General features: G+C 37.8%; 1 protein-coding gene across 23 annotated transcripts in view; it reads left to right on the forward strand.

Moving 5' to 3' along the window:
• Positions 1–22,232, forward strand: part of LOC106881794 (uncharacterized) — a 158,859-nt gene that overhangs the window by 132,207 nt on the left and 4,420 nt on the right. For all 23 annotated transcript variants that reach the window (XM_089355189.1, XM_089355183.1, XM_089355175.1 and 20 more), the window contains 2 exons: positions 14,596–14,767; positions 18,925–19,139. In XM_089355189.1, the coding sequence (XP_089211315.1) occupies positions 14,596–14,767; positions 18,925–19,139 (387 nt within the window). The remainder of the gene's footprint in view (positions 1–14,595; positions 14,768–18,924; positions 19,140–22,232) is intronic.

The following is a 22,232-nucleotide window of genomic DNA, read 5'->3' on the forward strand; positions in this document are numbered from 1 at the left end:
TATATGTATATATATATAAATACATATATATGTATATATATATAAATACATATATATGTATATATATATAAATACATATATATGTGTATATATATATAAATACATACAAACTACATACACCACTTCCACCCCCATCAGTTAAAAAATGTGCACGCCCTAATTGTGGTACCTGTCCCTACCCACTTGAAGGCTCTGAATTTACCTTCAAACAATTTCTCTTGTTCCTCTGGGAACCTCATTTATGTCCTCACTTGCGCAGGTTGCCAAAACCTCTATATCGGACAGACGAGCCTCCCGTTGCGTAGAAGAGTAGAAGTCCCATAAGGAACAAATAAATCTCCCTCAATACTGCCAAATTCCACTCAGTGGCCACATAGACTCTTGCGCCAGAAACAAAAACCTAAATTCATTATATTCCCTTTCTATTAAGGAGGATTGCTGGGAAACCATCAGGGCCAGCAGTTGAGTTTGTGTCCACTTCATGTATAGCTAATAGTACATCTTCCTTCGCTAATGTTGATGTATTCCATCGTAACTGCCTCACTGGTTATAGGGGAGGTAGCAAAGAAGTCCACTGGTTTGTTCACTTGTCTGTGCTCCAAGAAAGAATCAACAAGGAGAATCTTTTCATAGAGAAATTCCAACCATTCTTAACATACACACCCCTCAGTGACCTTATTTCTCTAGGAACAGACTTAATCTTCCTGTTGAAAAAGAGTTCATAACTCCAACTAAAAACATTTGTCTCCCCTTACACACACTTCCTGTTTTGACACCCACATTTCCTACTTAACATAAACTTTTAACCCTTTTTTTAAACCTAACAAAACTCTCACCTCTCATGCATCCTTATTTTTCCTACCACTATATACATGAACTACTATTGAACTTCAAAAGCTCAAAGACAATATAATGTATGGGTATATTTATTTTTTTATATATTATTGTTTTATATATTATTTTCTTCATTTTGTACTTCTTTTGTAAAAAACATTTTCATTCTCCTTCTTCTTGATAATTTGCTTTCGCAATGAAAACCGGTTAGAAATCTTTATTAAAATATGCTTCCAGTCTAGCATTCTGCCTTTTTTTTCATTTTCCTATAAATATATATATATATAATATATATATATATATATATATATATATATATATATATATATATATATAAAATACATATATATATATAAAGGAAGCACCCAAAATCTCTTCAATCTGAACTTCCACAAAGTAGACTGGAAATCGATCCAGAAAGAGATCCTCAGAGAGGATTGGCCAAAATGTCTCTCCACATCAGACATTGACATGAAACTAGAATGTTTCATGTCTACTGTGCAAGCCATATGCCGGAAATATGTCCCAGAGTACAAGGCCAAAACAAATAGGAACAAGATTCCAAGGGAGAGGAAAATCCTCATGAGACGACGGACGAAAGTTGCAAATCGACTCAACTAGCATTCCAAGAATGGCCAAAGGTCCCGCCTAAAAACGACACTGATGGAGATTGAAAAAAGGCTGCAACAATCCTATGTGAGGGAGAGAGCAGACAAAGAAGCCTGGGTTATAAAAAACATTAAGTCAAACCCAAAGGCCTTCTTTCATTACGCAAAAGAAACAGCCTCAGTACGCTGCAAGATTGGACCCCTCTCCGAAAAGGATGGCTTCCTCACAGACAGTCCAACTAGGATCAGTGAGGTACTGAATGAGCAATTCAAAAGTGTCTTCACCACTCCATTGGAGCACACACAAGTGAACAAACCAGTGGACTTCTTTGTTACCTCCCCTATAACCAGTGAGGCAGTTACGATGGAATACATCAACATTAGCGAAGAAGATGTACTACTAGCTATACATGAAGTGGACACAAACTCAACTGCTGGCCCTGATGGTTTCCCAGCAATCCTCCTTAAATCGTGTAAGCATGCCCTGGCAAAACCCCTCCAGATCCTCTTCCAGAGCTTTCTCGCAAACGGCAGACTGCCAAGCGAGCTGAAGGAGGGAGTAATATGCCCAATCCATAAAGGGGGAAGCAGAGCAGATGCCAAAAACTATAGGCCTATCTCTCTGACTTCACACATCAGCAAAGTCATGGAAAGAATAATCAGAGGAAAACTGATTGCATTCCTTGAAGAAAATAAATTGCTGAGTGATACCCAACGTGGCTTTCGACCAGGTAGGAGCTGCCTGACCCAGCTCTTACAGCATTATGACTGGGTGTTGAGGCAGTTACTCAACAACTCAAATGTGGATGTAATATACCTTGATTTTGCAAAAGCTTTTGACAAAGTGGATCATGGTGTGATATGCCACAAACTGCGTGATCTTGGCATAGCTGGAAAACTTGGAGAGTGGTTACATGACTTTCTGAAAGATAGAAGTCAGTCAGTAGTGGCTAATGGAGCCACCTCTATGAGAACACAAATAATGAGCGGTGTTCCACAGGGCACTGTCTTGGGACCATTGCTTTTTAAAGTCGCTCTCTCAGATATGCCTTCAAGTGCCCGGATAGCCACTCTTGCAAGCTACGCAGACGATATGAAAGTCTCGCAGAAAATACAGAACTCCAGTGATGTTGCACACCTGCAGCAGGAGTTGAACTCAGTTTACAGATGGGCTGAGGAAAATAATATGCAGTTTAATGCTGAAAAATTCCAAGCCCTGCGCTACCAAAGTCCAAAACTGAATATGAAACTTACAGAGTACACTGGTCCGCAAGGAATTTCAATCCCAGAGCCTAAATCAGTGAGAGACCTGGGTATCGACATGAGTGATGATACCTCTTTCCAAGTGCACATTACCAGGATGGCAACAAAGTGCAAACGATTGGCTGGATGGATCCTGAGAACATTCAGAACCAGAGATAAGGAAACCATGATGATCCTCTGGAGAACATTCGTCCTCAGCTGCCTGGATTACTGCTCACAGCTGTGGTCACCCACCAGTGTGAAATTAACAGCAGACCTTGAAGCAATCCAGAGAAGATTCACAAAGAAGATTGTCTCTTTGCAACTGCTCCGCTACTGAAAAAAGCTGAAACAGCTAAGACTCTACTCCGTGGAGAGAAGGCGGGAGAGGTATGCAGTAATATACATCTGGAAGATCCTGGAAGGAATTGTGCCAAATTTTGGCATTGAAAGCTACACCAATGCCAGAACGGGACGACACTGCATAGTGCCAAAGATCCCAGCAATGCCATCGCGCTTCAGGACCAGTTACTGCAACAGTTCGGGTTTCAGGGGCCCACAGCTTTTTAATATTCTCCCAAAGAGCCTGAGGAACCTGCACAAAGTAGATGTAGGGGTTTTTAAATCAAAGCTGGACCTCTTCCTGTCGAGAGTCCCAGATGAACCTACCTCGCGGCAGGAGGTGCAAATGAGGGTTGCTAAATCAAACTCCATTCCTCACCAAGTGCCACATATTGTTTGGTTTTTGTTTACTATCAAAGAAAAAGGTTTTCCATCTCAATCTTCGAACAAACTCTTCTGTTTTTTCTATAAGACTTTTGAGATATTGCTTCTGTGCAGGGATAAGTATATTCTTTTGAGAAAACTCCAATGGGTAAAGTCTCATCTTTTCAGCTGTATCTTCCTACTTGTCGGCAAGTAATATACCGTATGGATAGTATATATATATATTTTTTTGATAATGTTTGACTCCTTGTAACCATTGTGCAATCTCACTATTGGATTGGTACCGAATTATAAATGATTTATTTAGCATTGTAAGAATTTTGTATAGACCCCTACGTCATTTTAAGAAAACCTTCGACTGTTATATACATAGTTTTTTCTTCTCCCTTGTTTTTACTTTTTACTTCATTCTATTCAATTTATTTTAAAACGCTTTGTATGCAAATTTTACCATTTTTATGGACGATTCGACATATAGAATTCTATTATGCATGTATTTTCGCCTGGTTTTAACTTTTATACACCCAGCAGTTTCTTAAGAAGTTGTCTACATATATACACTGAAATCTAAAAAGGTTTTTTATGTAGATGTCTGTATTGTAACAACACTTACGTATTCATATGCGTGCGTCTGCGCTCACATACAGGGCCTGGGTTTGCACTTGTGTATATGCAGTTATGATTTCATGCATGTACGTTTTTGTGTATACATGGGTAAGAGTATATGCTTGTATTTATTTACACATACATGCATCTATGTTATATATGGGAATGTGCGCTTAGGTTCACACTCAAATATTCTTCAATGTGTACATACGCATGTATACAGTTATGTTCGTGAGTATTTTGCATACATATCCACATATGTATCTATATATGTGATGCTATATACATTTTTGTATACACATATATACGCAGTCTAAATTTTATGCAGGTTTACTATATACATACGTTCTTGCTCATTTTCTCTCTCTACTTCTTTCTTTCCATTCCCACCTTTCTCTCTTTTCTTCCTTTTCTGTCTTTCTTTTTCTCTTTCTTTCTTCCTTTCCTTCCTCATGACAACCACACTTTCTCCCTTTCTATATTAATAACGTTATTATAGATACGTTACTCTTTACCCCTCCACTCCACAGCTTAAGATACAATCTTTGTTACCAGCGCATAAGTTTTTCGTGTGCAAACTATAATGTGTGTGTATGTATATGTGCATAAATTTGTATTCATGCATATATTTGTGCCTTACAAATATATACCTATATACGTAGATTGTCTGTGCGTATGCATCTATGTATTTTGATGTGTATATATATATATATATATATATATACATGTTGTGGATAGCCTAGTATGCGTATATGCTATTGTAATTTTATTTTATTTTGAATGCAGCGTATATTTTATTTTATTTGATTTTAATGTGTTAATTCGAATATAATTAATTATTTACAATATGTATTTTGAGCCCATTTTTCTATTTAAGGTTTCCTTTGATATTTTTTTAAAATAGGATGAATCTATATTAATTCATTTGTTTTGTTCATTACGCATCCATGACCGTTATTTGAAACGACCAGTCAAACGGATCCATGTGTTTTAAATTTTATATCACTTTGATTGCATTGTTATTCCTTTCCCATTTCTAACAAAACTGTCCGATGAACGGGAACGTGAAACTCAGAGTAACAGTCTTTTGTTATATTTCTGGTGCTTTTAAATAAAGTATATATATATATATCATCATCATCATCATCATCGTTTAACGTCCGCTTTCCATGCTAGCATGGGTTGGATGATTTGACTGAGGACTGGTGAAACCGGATGGCAACACCAGGCTCCAGTCTAATTTGGCAGAGTTTCTACAGCTGGATGCCTCTTTGAAACGCTTAGTTTTAGAATGGTGGCAGCTGATGAAGGAAATGTTCTCTATGTGGCCTGTGTGTTTTCTGTACTCTGTTTATCATTTTGTCAACGTTTTTTTGCAACATCCTGTACCCAGATATGCATATACTCATTTATTATTTGTATTATGTAGAGGTAGAGGTAGAGGTAGGGGTCCACCAAGGTTCCGTCCTCAGCCCCCTCTTATTTATCATAGTCCTCCAGGCAATCAGAGGAGTTCAAGACAGGTTGCCCCTGGGAGCTCCTCTATGCTGATGACCTTGCCCTAATTGCGGAGTCACTATCAGAACTAGAGGAGAAGTTTCAGGTGTGGAAGCAAGGTCTAGAATTGAAGGGCCTTAGAGTCAACCTAGCTAAAACCAAAATCCTAATAAGTAGGAAGGTAGATAAAACACAAACCCCTTCAGGTAGATGGCCCTGCTCAGTATGTAGAAAAGGAGTAGGTAGTAACTCTATAAGATGTACCCGGTGCAAGCTATGGACACATAAGAGGTGCAGCAACATCAAAGGCAGGTTAACTAGCAAGTTAGTTTTTGTTTGTGGCAGATGTTCAGGTGCAATAAAGACTGTAAACGAACAGGAAACAACTTCTATCTCATTCCAGGGTGAAAAACTAGAGGTAGTCGATAGCTTCCGCTATCTGGGCGACCAAGTTAGTAGTGGGGGTGGGTGCGCTGAAAGTGTAACTGCTAGAATAAGAATAGCCTGGGCAAAGTTTAGAGAGCTCTTACCCCTGCTGGCGACAAAGGGACTCTCACTCAGAGTAAAAGGCAGACTGTATGACGCATGCGTACGAACAACCATGCTACATGGCAGTGAAACATGGGCTGTAACTGCTGAGGACATACGTAAGCTCGCAAGGAATGAAACCAGTATGCTCCGTTGGATGTGTAATGTCAATGTGAATACCCGTCAGAGTGTAAGTATCTTGAGAGAAAAGCTGAACATTAGAAGCATCAGTTGTGGCGTGCAAGAGAGACGATTGCGCTGGTATGGACATGTGGTGAGAATGGAGGAGGATAGCTGCGTGAAAAAGTGCCACACCCTAACAGTTGAGGGAACCCGTGGAAGAGGTAGGCCCAGGAAGACCTGGGCTGAGGTGGTGAGGCAAGACCTTCGTACATTGGGCCTCACCGAGGCGATGACTACTGACCGAGACCTTTGGAAATGTGCTGTGCGTGAGAAGACCCGGCAAGCCAAGTAAGATCGTTGCCAGTGCCCCTGGACTGGTTCTTGTGCGGGTGGCACATGAGATGCACCATTTTGAGCGTGGCCGTTGCCAGTACCGCCTGACTGGCTCCTGTAGGATTTTTGAGCGAGATCGTTGCCAGCGCCCCTGGACTGGCTTGTGCGGGTGGCACATAAAAGACACCATTTCGAGCGTGGCCGTTTTCGTGCGGGTGACACGTAAAAGCACCCACTACACTCTCTGAGTGGTTGGCGTTAGGAAGGGCATCCAGCTGTAGAAACTCTGCCAAATCAGACTGGAGCCTGGTGTTGCCATCCGGTTTCACCATTCCTCAGTCAAATCGTCCAACCCATGCTAGCATGGAAAGCGGACGTTAAGTGAAATACTAAATGAGCAATTCAAAAGTGTTTTCACTGCACCTCTACGACACTTTCAAGTAAGCAATCCAACTGACTTTTACCACTGCAGATATAAAAACAGAGGCAATGATGATCGATTACATCAATATAAAGGAAGACAATGTAATAAGGGCTATAGATGAAATGAACCCAAACTCAGCTACTGGCCCTAATGGAGTCCCAGCAATCCTTCTAAAAGTATGTAAACGAGTCCTAGCAAGACCGCTGCAGTCCCTCTTTCAGAGCTTCCTTGCATCTGGCAAACTCCCAAGAAAACTGAAGGAGGGGAAAATATGCCCTATTCATAAAGGAGGTAGCAGAGCGGAGGCCAAGAACTACAGACCTATCTCACTGACCTCGCACATCAGTAAGGTCATGGAACGAATAGTCAGAAGAAAACTAATTGCCTTCCTTGAAGAAAATGACTTGCTGCCTGACACCCAACATGGTTTCCGACCAGGAAGAAGCTGCCTGACTCAGCTCTTACAGCACTATGACTGAGTGCTGAAATAGCCGCTGAACCACTCATATGTGGAAGTGATATATCTCGACTTTGCAAAGGCCTTTGATAAAGTCGATCATGGAATGATATGTCACACACTGCGTGATCTCGGCATATTTGGAAAATTGGGAGAATGGCTTCATGACTTTCTGAAGGATAGAAGTCAGGTGGTAGTATCCAATGGGGCCACCTCCAATGATACACAAATAGTGCGCTGTGTTCCACTACTGTTCATAATGGCCCTCTCAGATATGCCCTCAGCCACACAGAGAGCCACAATAACAAGTTATGCAGATGATACAAAAGTCTCACAGGTAATACAGAACCCTGAAGACACTATGCACCTGCAATGTGAGCTAGATGAAATATACAAGTGGGCTGAAAAGAATAGCATGCAGTTTAATGCTGAAAAGTTTCAAGCCTTGTTCTATCAGCATGCAAAACTAAATGCAGTACCCGTTAAATACATTGGACCTGGAGGGACTGCAATTCCAGAGGCACAGTCAGTGCGAGACCTGGGCATTTACATGAGTAATAATGCATCCTTTCATGTTCATGTTGCTAAATTGGCAATGAAATGCAGGCGACTGACCAGATGGATTCTTAGGAAACCATGATGGTCCTCTGGAGGACACTTGTTCTAAGCCACTTTGACTATTGCTCTCAGCTATGGTCACCAACCTGTGTCAAATTAATCTCAGAACTTGAGGCAATCCAACGAAGCTACACGAAGAAGATAGCCTCCTCTATGCAGCATATAAGCTATTGAGAAAGATTCAAGAGATTAAGACTCTATTCCTTAGAGTGTAGGCAAGAAAGATATGCCATAATATACATCTGGAAGATCCTCAAAGGAATTGTCCCAAACTTTAGCATCGAAAGTTACACAAATAAAAGAACTGGACGCCATTGCATAGTGCAAAGGACCCCAAACTTGCCATCAAGATGTAGGACAAGATACTGCAATAGCCTGGGCTTCAGAAGTCCACTGCTCTTCAATATCATCCCAAAGGACCTGAGAGACCTGCATGGGGTGGATGTAGCTGTCTCCAAGATGAGGCTGGACCTCTTCCTCTCAGGTGTCCCAGATGAACCAACTTCGCGGCAGGAGGTGCAGATGAGGGCAGCTGCATCAAACTCTCTCATGCACCAAATGTCAATTCCTGAAGTAAAATTGTGTAGCAACACCAAATGGCGGTGCCCCAGCATGGCTACGGCTCATGAGCTGAAACTAGATAAAATGAAAAAGAAATGAAAAATATATATTGATACGAACGCCGAAAAACACAAAAAACGTTATGTCCCTCTTCCACAAGTTAGGTTCGAAACTGTACTCTAGTTATTCAGGACAGTGGTATTTCCTTTGTCCTGTCAACGAGCACGGTTATTTATGGCCGTAGGAACCTGATCTCTGACCCTTTCCAATCACCGAGAGTTTAAACTAACCCAGCTTTGGAGGGGGGAACGGTAGGTACGGTATACCTATCTTTCTGGCTGATTACCTGGCATAAATACAGGAGCATAGATTTGGAAGCGGTCAGTCGGTGAAGAGCCTTTGAGTGATGTCAGTCAGTGAAGAACCAGTTCAGTGACAGGGGCTGAAATGGATAGAAGGCAGCTAGTATGTAGGAGAAGCGGTCAGTGGAAAAGAGGCAGATAGGCACTGAGGCAGTCTGAGAGAGAGACAGAGAGATGGAACTGTTGTGGCTGGCAAAGTGACGTAGTGGCAGATTGTAGTGGGAGACTGTGTTGGTCAGAAGAAAGAAATTTGTTGCGGTAAATGTTTGCTTATATTTTTAAAGAAAGTGTACTTGCGTTGTCAAATGTTTTTGTAAAGAAAAGAAAGAAAAAGCAAGAACTCTGTTGTTAAATGTTTTAAAAGAAAAGAAGAGAAAAAAAAGAACTCTCTTGTTAACTGTGTTGTTAAACAAAAGGAAAAGAAAAGAAAAACAAAAGAAGCAAAAGAACTTTGTTAAATTACTCTTGAGAAACGAACTTTGTAATGTGAAATGATTGAAAACCTTTGTGATGTTAAATAGTTGAAAAGAAAAAGAAACTTTGTAATGTTAAATGTTGAGAAGAACCTTGTTGTTAAATGTTAAATGCGTTTTTTGAAAGAACTATTGTTATGGAATGTTGTTTTGTTTTGAAAAAAAAAATTAGTTTGACTACGCAACGTATAGTCTGTGTTATTTCTTTTGTTGTTATCGTTTTGTGCTCCACGGGCTTCGTGGACATCCTGATTCACTGGGCGTTCATCGTGGCGCGCGTGGGTTTTCTCATCGAAGGTCTTGTGCATGTGGCGTAACAATATAAATACATACATATATATATATATATATATATATATTCCATTTATATATTTGTTTTGCAAGATTTTTTATGTGAAATCGTGTGTTGAAACAGATGTTGTTGTATTTGTGGATGGTCATATTGCCAGTTTAGCCAATAAAAACACACGCACTGTATATTTGGTGTTAATTTGCTTCAGCTTTATATTACATTACATTACATTACATGGCCGAAATATGATTAATGTAATGTAATGTAATATAAAGCTGAAGCAAATTAACACCAAATATATAGTGCTTGTGTTTTTATTGGCTAAACTGACAACATGACCATCTCCAAATACAACAATATATATATATATATATATATATATATATATATATATATATATATATATCTATAAATACATACATATATATATATATATATTTATATATATAAATACATACATATACACATATATATATATACATACATATATATATATATATATATACATACATATATATATATATAAATACATACATATATATATATATATATATATATATATATATATATATATATATAAATACATATATAGAACTAATATAGGTAAGGAATTCTTAAAATTGGTAACTAGGCACTTTCAACCTGATCATAAGTTTTACAGAATATTTAATAGAAGAACGCTTAAGATTAGCTATTCTTGCTGCAAAAACTTCGCCTCTTTGATCAGCCAGCACAACAATAAGATAATTGCCAAAAACAATAATGCCGACCCACTTACAAAGAGCTGTAATTGCAAAGATTGAACCTCCTGTCCGTTGGAAGGGAGATGTCTAGAAAAGGGTATCGTATATAGGGCCAAAGTCCAGATAGAAGGCTCGCATGATTATAGAACTTACACAGGGACTACAGAAAATTCTTTCAAAACCAGGCTGTATTCGCACAAAAATTCTTTTAGATACCCTGAAAATAGGACAAAGACGAACCTAGCAAAATACGTCTGGCAATTAAAGGAAAATGAAGCCCAGCCTTTCAACGTGACATGGAGGATTTTAGGCAGAGCATCGCCTTACAGACATGGTGCCCATAAAAGACCATTGAAATGTGATCTTTGTTTATTGGAAAAACTCAATATCTTATTCCAGGATAAGAAGGCGCTAAACCAAAGACGCGAACTTTTAAATACATGTAGACATGCGTCCAACTTTAAAATGTCGGCAAGTAATATACTGTATGGATAGTATATATATATTTTTTTGATAATGTTTGACTCCTTGTAACCATTGTGCAATCTCACTATTGGATTGGTACTGAATTATAAATGATTTATTTAGCGTTGTAAGAATTTTGTATAGACCCCTACGTCATTTCAAGGAAACCTTCGACTGTTATATACATAGTTTTTTCTTCTCCCTTGTTTTTACTTTTTACTTCATTCTATTCTTTTTATTTTATCTCAGACAATAAAGAATCTTTTTGATAAGCCTGCAGAATGACCTAAATGCAATATACAAGTGGGCAGAGCAAAATAATATGCAGTTCAATGCAAAAAATTTCAAATACTGCGCTACAAGGCCACAAGTGCCCCCCAACTGGCATATACAGGACCTGGAGGTACTGCAATCCCAGAACCACAAACAGTGAGAGACCTGGGCATCAACATGTGTAGTGATGCATCATTTCACATGCACATTGTCAAGTTGACAGCAAAGTGCAGACAACTGGCAGGGTGGATACTGAGGACATTCCGAACAAGGGATCAAAAAGTCGTGTTGACTCTATGGAAGACATTTGTTCTGAGCCGCGTAGACTATTGCTCTCAGTTGTGGTCACCACACAGTGTCAAGCGGACAGCAGAACTTGAGGCAATTCAGCGTCATTATACAAAAAAGATCACCACAGTCCAGCAGATGAACTACAGGGAGTGACTGAAGGCACTAGGTTTCTACTCCCTGGAGCGCAGGCGGGAGAGATATGTAATAATTTACACATGGAAAATACTGGAAGGACTGGTACCAAACTTTGGCATCAAGTACTACACGAATGCCCGCACAGGTCGCCACTGCATGGTACCAAGGGTACCGTCCACTGCATCTCACATAAGAACAAGGTACTGCAACAGCCTCGGTTTCAGAGGACCTCAGCTCTTTAATGCCCTGCCAAAACAATTGAGAGACATGCAAGACATGGATATAGAGGTCTTCAAAACAAAACTCGACATTTTCCTCTCCATGATACCAGACGAACCAATGGCTCGAAATGAGACACAGTTGAGGGCAGCGATGTCAAATTCTCTTATACGCCAAATGTGCCATCAAAACTCTTGATTGGACTATATCAGGTGGAGGAGAAGAGCCATGCAAGGGACGTGAAGAGAGCACAGCATAAAGACGGAAAGTCACGGTGGTGCTCCAGCATGACTGCAGCCACTTGGCTGAAACGCATAAATAAATAAAGGAATAAATATATATATAAATACATACATACATATATATATATATATATATATATATATATGTGTGTGTGTGTTTGTATATAGATATATATATATATAGTTTTTTCGTTTAATATATAGACTGCACTGTGATGTTAGATATATATATTATATTTAAAAGAAAAATTCAGAATAATACAACATATTCTCAGCTGTAAGAATGGTGTATACAAATTATTAAAATATATTTAATGTATCACTCATTAAAATATTAAAAAATATAAAAAATTTACAGATACATAAATATATAAAAATATAATAGACATATGTGTGTAGAAAAATCTATACTGATGTATAAAAATATATTAGCATCTTAAAAATTGAAAACGTCCTATTTACAGATTAGGAGCTTTGTTAAAAAAATGTGAAAAAATAAAAGTGTAAATCTGCACGAAAAAGTGAATAAAATGTTTATGCATCCAAATGGAAGGTAAAGTTTCCAATGATTAGATGGTGGCACTCTTGTTTCAAGAATCTAGTGGTGATACTCTGATGGCTGTTTCAAGGGTACAGTAATCCATGCAAATAAAGGATATTCCTATCCAAATTTATTTGTATGGATTACTGTATCTTTTATTTGTTAGTTTTTGTATGTGGCAGATGCACAGGGGCAATAATAACCAAAGATGTACAGAAAACAGATTCCATCACATACCAGGGGGAAAAACTAGAAGTAGTTGATAGCTTCTGTTACCTAGGTAACCAAGTCAGTAGCTGGGGTGGATGCTCTGAGAGCATAGCTGCTAGAATAAGAATAGCTTGGGCAAAGTTCAGGGAGCCCTTACCTCTGCTGGTAATAAAGGGCCTCTCGCTCAGAGTGGAAGGTAGACTGTATGAAATATGTGTGTGAACAGCCATGCTGCACGACAGTGAAACATGGGCTGTGACTGCTGAGGACATGCATACGCTCAAAAGAAATGAAGCCAGTATGCTCTGCTGGATGTGTAATGTCAGTGTGCATACACTACAGTGTAAGCGCTCAGAGAGAAAAGTCGGACATAAGAAGCATCAGATGTAGTGTGCAAGAGAGATGACTGCACTGGTATGGTCATGTGTTGAGTATGGATGAGGATAGTTGTGTGAAGAAGTATCACAGCCTAACATTGGAAGGAACCTTTGGAAGAGGTAGACCCAGTGTCCTGTACTTTTCCAGATTTACAATCTTAAGAATATTATTTCTCTTGCTTGCATTTTTCCATGTAATCCATATTTTTTCCAGGCTATGCTATTATGCTAATTAATAATCTGTCAAATGTGTCAATTAGCAGTGTCATTGATAATTTTTTCCTTACCTCAACGAGGCCGGTGACATATTTTAAAAGACCACTAGAACTATATTCATAAAAAAGTATAGAACTATATTATCACCCTCAAATTTGAGAAGCAAACACTCATAACTTTTTTCTTTTAAAACTTCATTGCATGAGATTGATACTAAGAAATTCCTCAGATTGAGCTCTGTCATTTAAGCTTAATTAAAATATAGTTTGTTTTTAAAATACAAAAGTTAATCATACTTAAATCCAACTTTCTGCCTTACTTATATTTACAAATGTTTGTTGCATGGGACCAAAACTATGCAGTTTTTCACATTTTCTTCTATCATTGAAGTTAAGATAAATATATTTTGCTTTTAAAATAAAAAAGTTATTTAGATCTAAACTTGATTGGTGGCATTACTTACTCTCCTATAATGTTGCTACAAAGTTTGATGTAAGCTTTTTTCTACTGGATGAAATCTCAATTTTTTAATGCCAAATTGTAGCTAGGGATTAGACCTCTTCAAAAATGTTAATGGTTTTCCATTTGGTTAAGAACTGAATTAGCGACAAGCCCTGAAAGATGCTGCGTGTGAGTAAGTGAGTAAATTGTGGCCTTATGAATATTATTCAACTACTTCCATAGTTCAATGATATATATATATATATATATATATATATATATATATATATATATATATATGTAAAATGTAAAGGTGGAAACAGCTCAGAAGTATGTCTAAAGATTGTTTTATATTCATTACATTGTATGACTTTTATAAAATATTGCCAGTTTCGATTTGTATGTCCATCTTACTAAATCTTAAAAATTGAAAGTTAAAAATTAAGGAATAAGCAAAAATTGGAAATTTAAAACATTCTGGTCTCGTGAAATTACACCCTAATTTTTTACTTTCAATTTTTTAAATATTTTAATATTTGATAAGATGGCCAGTTATCTTAATATATAAAACAGAGTTTGTGTGTGCGTGCATGTATGTTCCTTATGAATTTGAACACTGAGTTGCTGATTTTGATGTATGAGGTATCAAAAGATTCAGTAACCTTTCAGCTACCAAATAATGCTTGTCCTGTTTCTATGTTCTAATTTTAAAATGTTATTTAAATGATCTGTAACCAAATTTGGTAATGTTTTTGCAGAAGTCATCCCCCAGTTGCAAGAGACAAGTTGGACAGAGTGATAAACCTGTTCGACAAAGGAGGGAAGAAACTGGAGGAGAAAATTCCAATAGCCAAACACCTGTTTCAAACCACTATAACTCTGAATCCTTGAAACTTCATAGACAAAGTTCATTTGAGAATTATTATGATAGTAAGTTGTGGACTGTTTTAATTATGTTTAATGGTGGTAAAAAAAGTTATCACCACCACCGCCACCACCATCATCATCATCATCATCATCATCATATCCTTTATTCTCATTTTTGTAAATTTCTCTAAGTTTTATATCATACTAGCAGAAATACCCGGCGTTGCCCGGGTTAAAGAGAATAATGAAATCTAAAAACGCCGTCTAGACTACGCATCATCTTTATATATAGAGATGTATATACACACACGCACCCAAACACACGTATATATATGTATATCAATATAAATATATGAAAGTCAATGAAGTTTCGTAAAAGGTGATCATGTACATACTTTCTTGCTGTTGTGATTATAACACCTCATTGTAAACTATGTTCCTTGTTTTCCCTTGTGGAGCATATACAAATAGGTTTTTTGTTGCTGCCCACTCTTGAGCAGCCAACATACAGTTGTCCATGTGAGAAGCAGGGCTCTTCCAAGAGAAGACCAGCTACAGACAGTGTTTGACCCTGATATTTGTTTATGGACATGGCAAAAGTCACACGAAGGGGGAATTGTAGTCTTCTGAATGTAAAAGGAATGTCTGCTCCTGATGGAGTAAGAGGAATTCTTGGAATAAAGACGTCATCCCCTTTTGCACATCCAGAAAGAATGGTAGCCTCGATAATGTGTGACATCATTTTCTAAATAATGCTCATCTGTTATGTTCGGGTTAAAATTTCATCAACATCAAAAATATATGAATTTTCAAGGGAGTTATGGCCGTTATGCAAAGAATATAATTTCCAAATTTCATAAAGATCCATTCAGTACTTTTGACGTAGTTTTGGATAAGAAAACAAATGACTAATGTGTGTGTTTGTGTGCATGTGTATGTGTGTGTGATGGGTGTATATATGTATAGATATCTGTATGCATGTATATATGTATATATGTGTACATATTACATGTACATCTATATATATATATATACATCTACACATATGTATACATATACATGTATGTATAGATCTATATATATATATACATATACGTGTACATCTATATGTATACATATACATCTCTCTCTCTCTCTCTCTCTCTCTCTCTCTTTCTCTCTTTCTCTCTTTCTCTCTCTCTCTTTCTCTCTTTCTCTCTCTCTTTCTCTCTCTCTCTTTCTCTCTTTCTCTCTCTCTGTCTCTGAAAGTATCTGTCATTACAGTATCGAAATGGTGTACATATACATGTATATGTATACATATACATCTCTCTCTCTCTCTCTTTCTGTCTCTCTCTTTCTCTCTTTCTCTCTCTGTGAAAGTATCTGTCACTACAGTATCGAAATGTGATTGTTTCAGTTAGTGGAATAGTTTCATTTTTAAAGTGAAAGTATTTGACATGAGTGTTTTTGTTTCACTTTTGACACGTAATACTTAAATAGTGGAGGAGATATTATGTTGCCGTGTGCTCGAACTCTGCAAGAAGTTAATAATTTTTTATTACTAAAACACAACTGGAACCCTAAGTAAGGCATGTGTAAAATTTGAATGAAATTGGTTGCGTAGTTCTCGAGTTTTAGGGATTCACACAGACAGACAGACAGACAGACACACATTCTCATTTTTATATATATAGATTTCATCTGTGTTTTCTGAGATAATGAAACCCATGTCTTCTTTGATATTTCTCTGCTGTCCTTATATTCAGTATGTAGGTGCCATATTTTTTCCTTACAATAGTAGATGATGTTCATAACAACACATTCACGTTTCTACCATACTTGGCTGATGTGTTTAATGTTCAGCCACACTCTCTCATTTCATTTCTGTTCTGCCATTCATGTTGAACTGCGATTTTAATTTATCTTTATATACACACACACACTTTTTGTCGCTTCTCTTCAGTCATGAAATATAACGTATTGCATAGTAATCTATTGATATTCATCCAGATGTGTCAGCTATTGTATGATATTTCTGAGCAAGTAACAGTTGGGCTATGAAATATTGGTGCCTGGATTTAGAAAGAAGTTGCTTAATGATGCAGAAAGTGTTGTGTGCAGTGCCTTCAGTTTATCAAATTATTAAGAGTTATTATTATTAATGACAGGAGGTATCCCAATATAAGTTGTGTTGTTGTTGTTTCAATGAGTACTCAAATTTGTTTCAACAAATATTCAAAGATTTCTAAACCACTATATTTATGCTAAACTCAGCGGATTTAGAGATTTTGAAAATTGCTTATATCTATCTGGATGGATGACCATCACAATCCCCAATTAATCAGATATAAATTTAGAATTAAAATAGATTGTAAATCAAATGACAAGACACAATGTCTGAAGCAGAGTTTGAACTCACTAATTATTGTCATATACTTCACATGCAGTGTGTCCCAGAAAGATATACCCATTGATATTTCTTAATTATTCACAATAAACTTAAGGTAGAATAATGACATTTGGCACACATGTTCTAATGTAAATTTCCAATCCATTGCAGTAATTAGATTTCAAAATGACCACCTTCATCATAGCCTGTAAGCAAGTGGTCACTGAGTTGCATGAGAGCGCCATACCATCTCTTCATCCAACATGACCCATGAAGACTGAAGGACTTTCTTCAAATCTGACACATTTGAATAGGAGCAAGCAGAAACATTTCTCTCTAAGATGGACCAGGTAGCAAAGTCCATGGGATTGATGTCTTGATTTGAAGGAGGCCATATCAGCTTGACTCCAAAACTGCTGAAATGCTCTTTGCACCGCCTCTGTGTCAAATTGGATATGTGGGCTAGAGCCCCATCTTGAGTGAAAGTGTAATGATCACCAAATGTTTCTGTGACCCAGAGTAACACTTTCTCATTCAACATTTCCGTATAAACTTCACTGTTGACCTTGATGCCGGCATCGATGAGGATCAAAGGAGACTTAGATCCATCAGATGCAACTGTGGCCCACACCATAATTAAACCTGGCTTCTGATGGTGTAAATAACTCCTGCTATCTTTGGGCAAGTCTCCTGCATTATGTGCATAAAACCTCTCATTCTGCCTGTTGGTAAATCCCTCAACAGTGAAGATCTTCTCATTGGACCAGATTAACACTTTATTAGTGGCATGCTTCATCTCAGCTAACATAGTTTTACCCCTGTCAAACTGTTTCTTTTTGGAAACTGCTGAAATTTACTGCTGGGGTTGTTTCTTGTGTGCTGTTATCTTTAAATCCTCTTTAAAAATCCTGTGCATTGACAATTTCAAAATATCAGGAGCGTTTACAGTTTTTTTTTTTTTTGCACTCTTGTGAAGATTTCAGTCCATTTGCTACATCACAGCTTCAACAGTTTGTTTGGTACAAATCGATCATTTCCTACCAGGAATTGGCTTGCTAGAGGTTGTAGCAGACTCCATATATTGTTACAAGGTATTGAACACTGTTTTATGGCACACATTCAACTGTTTTGTTATGTCCTAGTTGCTTACTCCAGCTATTCCCAAAGTGACAATCTGATCACATTTTGCTTTTGATACCATGTTTGTTTACAAACCTGTTAAAGACGAACAAAACAATAGACACATGAACAAAAGACATATTCTTTAGGAAGAGTTTTAAACATGGGTAAATCTTTCTGGAATGCCCATTAGAACATTGGAAATCCAGTTTTGTCTTCGACATCAAAATGAATGCAAACAGATTTAAAGTTGAAGTTATTAGTTTCATTGAAACATATTTTTGATTATCATGTATTTTTTGTTGCTATAAAGTTAATGCATTGCAAGTAGGAATGAAAATAGCTAACTACTTACAGATGGTTCATGAGTTTGTATCCTTCTTGAAGCAGTTTTGTTTTGTATGTAGCAAGCCACTACTTGATCCTACTTACCACAGTTTATCAAAGACCATTCACAGAAACAGGCCTGTGATAAATAAGTAGTATTTAAAAGATTTGTTTTTCATTTACCTGGGCTAGGTACCATTCCTATAGATTCTTTTGGTTTAGAGAAAACATTTAGAAAAAGTAATGTTATCAGACAAACTGTTAAGATTTCTGTAGTCAAACAACATTGTTAAGATTGACTTTTAACTTCTAAATGTTTATAACTTCTCAACAAATTATGCTTGTACATTAAAGTTACTGAATCATTATCAGATTTATATAATTTGATAATTATTTTTTACAGACAAGCGTTACTTCAGTGGCCAGACTAAGTCCAGCCATTCTGTAGACGGTGATCATTCCTACTCCTATGGCCCTTATGGTAATTACTACAATGGATATAGTTCAGTTTATGAAAAATATGACATGCAATATAGCTTCCAACCACCCTTGTTAAGATCACCTACCAGGCAGGAAAGCGGAAAATATCAACAACCAGTCTCTCACTTTAATAGCCCTGTAAGTATTTTACTATTTTAGTTTGATATATTCATTTAAACTGCTTTCTACTTGATAAGTGAAAATGTTGTTATTATTTAACATAACTTCTGATGATTTATCTGTCACATCTGAGCTTCATCCCACAGCTTAGATATGCAACAATTTTCTAACACATGAGCTATTTCAAGTATTGCTGCCAAATGAGTACTTGCTATGAGGTTTGGTATTTGCTGCTTTTGATGCCAGAATATTACTTTGTGATGGTCACAAGTGCACCGATCACAATAGGTACCACACTCTCTTTTGAGACTCTGTGAATGCTTTTCACTTCCAATGCTAGGTTTTGGTACTTCTCGACTTTCTTGTCCTCTGTCTTCACAATATTCTGGTTTGCAGGTATAGCGACATTGATGAAGGTCCATTTTTGAACTCCTTCCACAGGAGAGTGGTATCTGGCTGATTATAAGCTCCTCCTCTGCATCACCATCATTATCATCATCATTGCCACCACCACAATCATCATCATCACCATCACAATTATCATCATCATCATTAAGGTAGTGAGCTGGCAGAATCATTAGTACGCCAGGTGAAATGCTTAGCAGTATTTCATCTGTCTTCATATTCTGAGTTCAAATGCTGCTGGGGTCGACTTTGCCTTTCATCCTTTCGAGGTGGATAAAATTAAGTACCAGTGAATCACTGGGGTCGATGTAGTTGACTAGTCTCCTCCTCTTAAATTTCAGGCCTTGTGCCTATAGTAGAAAGGATTATTATTATTATTATTATTTCATAGCCACATCTATGAAGTAGAACTAAATTATTTTGTCAGAATAGCCTGCCTTCTTGCATCTCACCTATTTATTATTTTTAATACTTTCAAGCTGAGAGTGGCTGGCAGCACTTAGACTGTAAAATCATTTTAAAGGAATCTTAGGTCTTCCAGAATAATTTATTAGCAACAAAACCTATTATTAATATAGTCTTGTATTATATAGTGGTCACTAGAATTTGCTGCCAAAAGCTGTGTTTTTGAAAAGGTTAACATTCTCTGTCAGCACTAACTTTCTTAGATCATTGACCACTATATTTCATTTGCTTTTACTTACATGCAGTCTAGTTACCATTGCAATCAAACTGCTCCTCTCAGTAACTGGGTACAGAGCAGTGGTCAAGGAAACTTTGAATTAAATTGTGTATGATGACTTCACAAGGTAACTGTTTTTGATACAGTCTTACTGAAAACCAGGTTGAAGTTATAGTAAAACTAGAATATTTATTATCATGGTGGCAAAAGTATACTTCCAAATTTATCCCTCATATAAAAGGTAACTTTGGAAGTATATGTTTGCCACTATGGGTAATATCTGGAAATATATGGAGTGGGTCATAGCCCAACTAATTAGGGACAGAGTTAATCTAGATGAGATGCCATTTGATTTTGTGCCAGAGAGAAGCACCACTGATGCTATATTTCTGGTAAGGCAGCTGCAGGAGAAATACCTAACCAAAGATAAACCTCTGTACTTGGCTTTTGTTGACATGGAGAAAGCTTTTGACAGGCCTCCCGATCCCTTATCTGGTGGTCAATGCGGAAACTAGGGATAAACGAGTGGTTGGTGAGAGCTGTACATGCCATATACAGGGATGCTGTCAGTAAGGTGAGGGTTGGCAATGAGTATAGCAATGAATTCAGGGTACAGGTAGGGGTTCACCAAAGATCAGTCTTCAGGCCCCTCTTGTTCATCATAGTCCTCCAGGTATTAACAGAGGAATTTAAGATAGGCTGCCCCTTGGAGCTCCCCTATGACCTTCTTATAACTGAATCACTACCAGAAATAGAGAAGCAATTTCAGGTGTGGAAGGAAGGTCTGGAATCAAAGGGCCTTAGATTTAACCTAGCTAAAATCAAGGTTTTAGTAAGTAGGAAAGCAGACACATCACAAATCTCTTCAGTTAGATGGCCCTGCTTGATCTGTAGGAAAGGCCTAGTTAGAAGAAACTCCATAAGATGTACCCAGTGCAAGCTATGGACATATAAGAGGTGCAGCAATATCAGAGGAAGATTAACAGGGAAGATAGTTTGTGTGTGGAAGGTGCACAGGTACAATAAACACTGAAAATGTACAGGAATAAACACCATCGATTGCCAGTGGGGTACACTAGAGATAGTCAATAGCTTCTGTTATTTAGGTGAGCAAGTCAGTAGTGGAGGTGGATGCTTTGAGAACATAGCTGCGAGAATAAGAATATGCTGGGCAAAATTCAGAGAGACCCTACCCCTGTTGGCAACAAAGGGCCTCTCTCATAGACTGAAAGGTAGACTGTATGATGCTGTGTTGGAACAGTTAACTGTGGAGGGAACCTGTGGTAGAGGTAGACCCAAGAAGACATGGGACGAGGTGGTGAAACATGATCTTCAAATGTTGGGCCTTACAGTGGCAATGACTGAGACATTTGGCGATATGCCATGCTTGAGAAGACCTGTCAAGCCAAGTGAAATTGTAGTCATGGCTGATGCTAGTGTCACGTAACTGGCACCCATGCCGGTGGCATGTAACAAGCACCATTTGAGCGTTAGGCCGAACGAAGGCAATGTGGCCAATGCCGGTGTCATGTAATTGGCACAGAAAAAACACTTCGAGCATTGGGCCTCATAGAGGCAATGTGACTGATGTCAGTGTCATATAACTGGTACCTGTGCTAGTGGTACATAAAAAGCACCATTTGAGTGTTGGACCTCAAAGAGGCAGTGTGACCAATGCTGGTGTTACATAACTGGCACCAGTGCCAGAGGGATGTAAAAAGCATCATTTGAGCATTGGGCCTCATGGAGGTAATGTGGCTGATGCTGGTATCATGTAACTGGCACTTATGCTGGTGGCATGTAAAAGCACTCATTACACTCTCAGATTGGTTGGTGTTAGGAAGGGCATCCAGCTGTAGAAACTATACTAAATCAGACTAGAACCTGGTGTAGCCCCTCAGCTCACCAGTCCTGGTCAAACTGTCCAACCAATGCCAGAATGGACAACAGACATTAAATAAGAATGATGATGAGGATGATGATGATGATGATACAATAATTATCATTTAACATTTATCATATTT

This window comes from Octopus bimaculoides, chromosome 7, assembly GCF_046866305.1.
Source record: "Octopus bimaculoides isolate indiv1 chromosome 7, ASM4686630v1, whole genome shotgun sequence".
Classification (NCBI taxonomy): domain Eukaryota; kingdom Metazoa; phylum Mollusca; class Cephalopoda; order Octopoda; family Octopodidae; genus Octopus; species Octopus bimaculoides.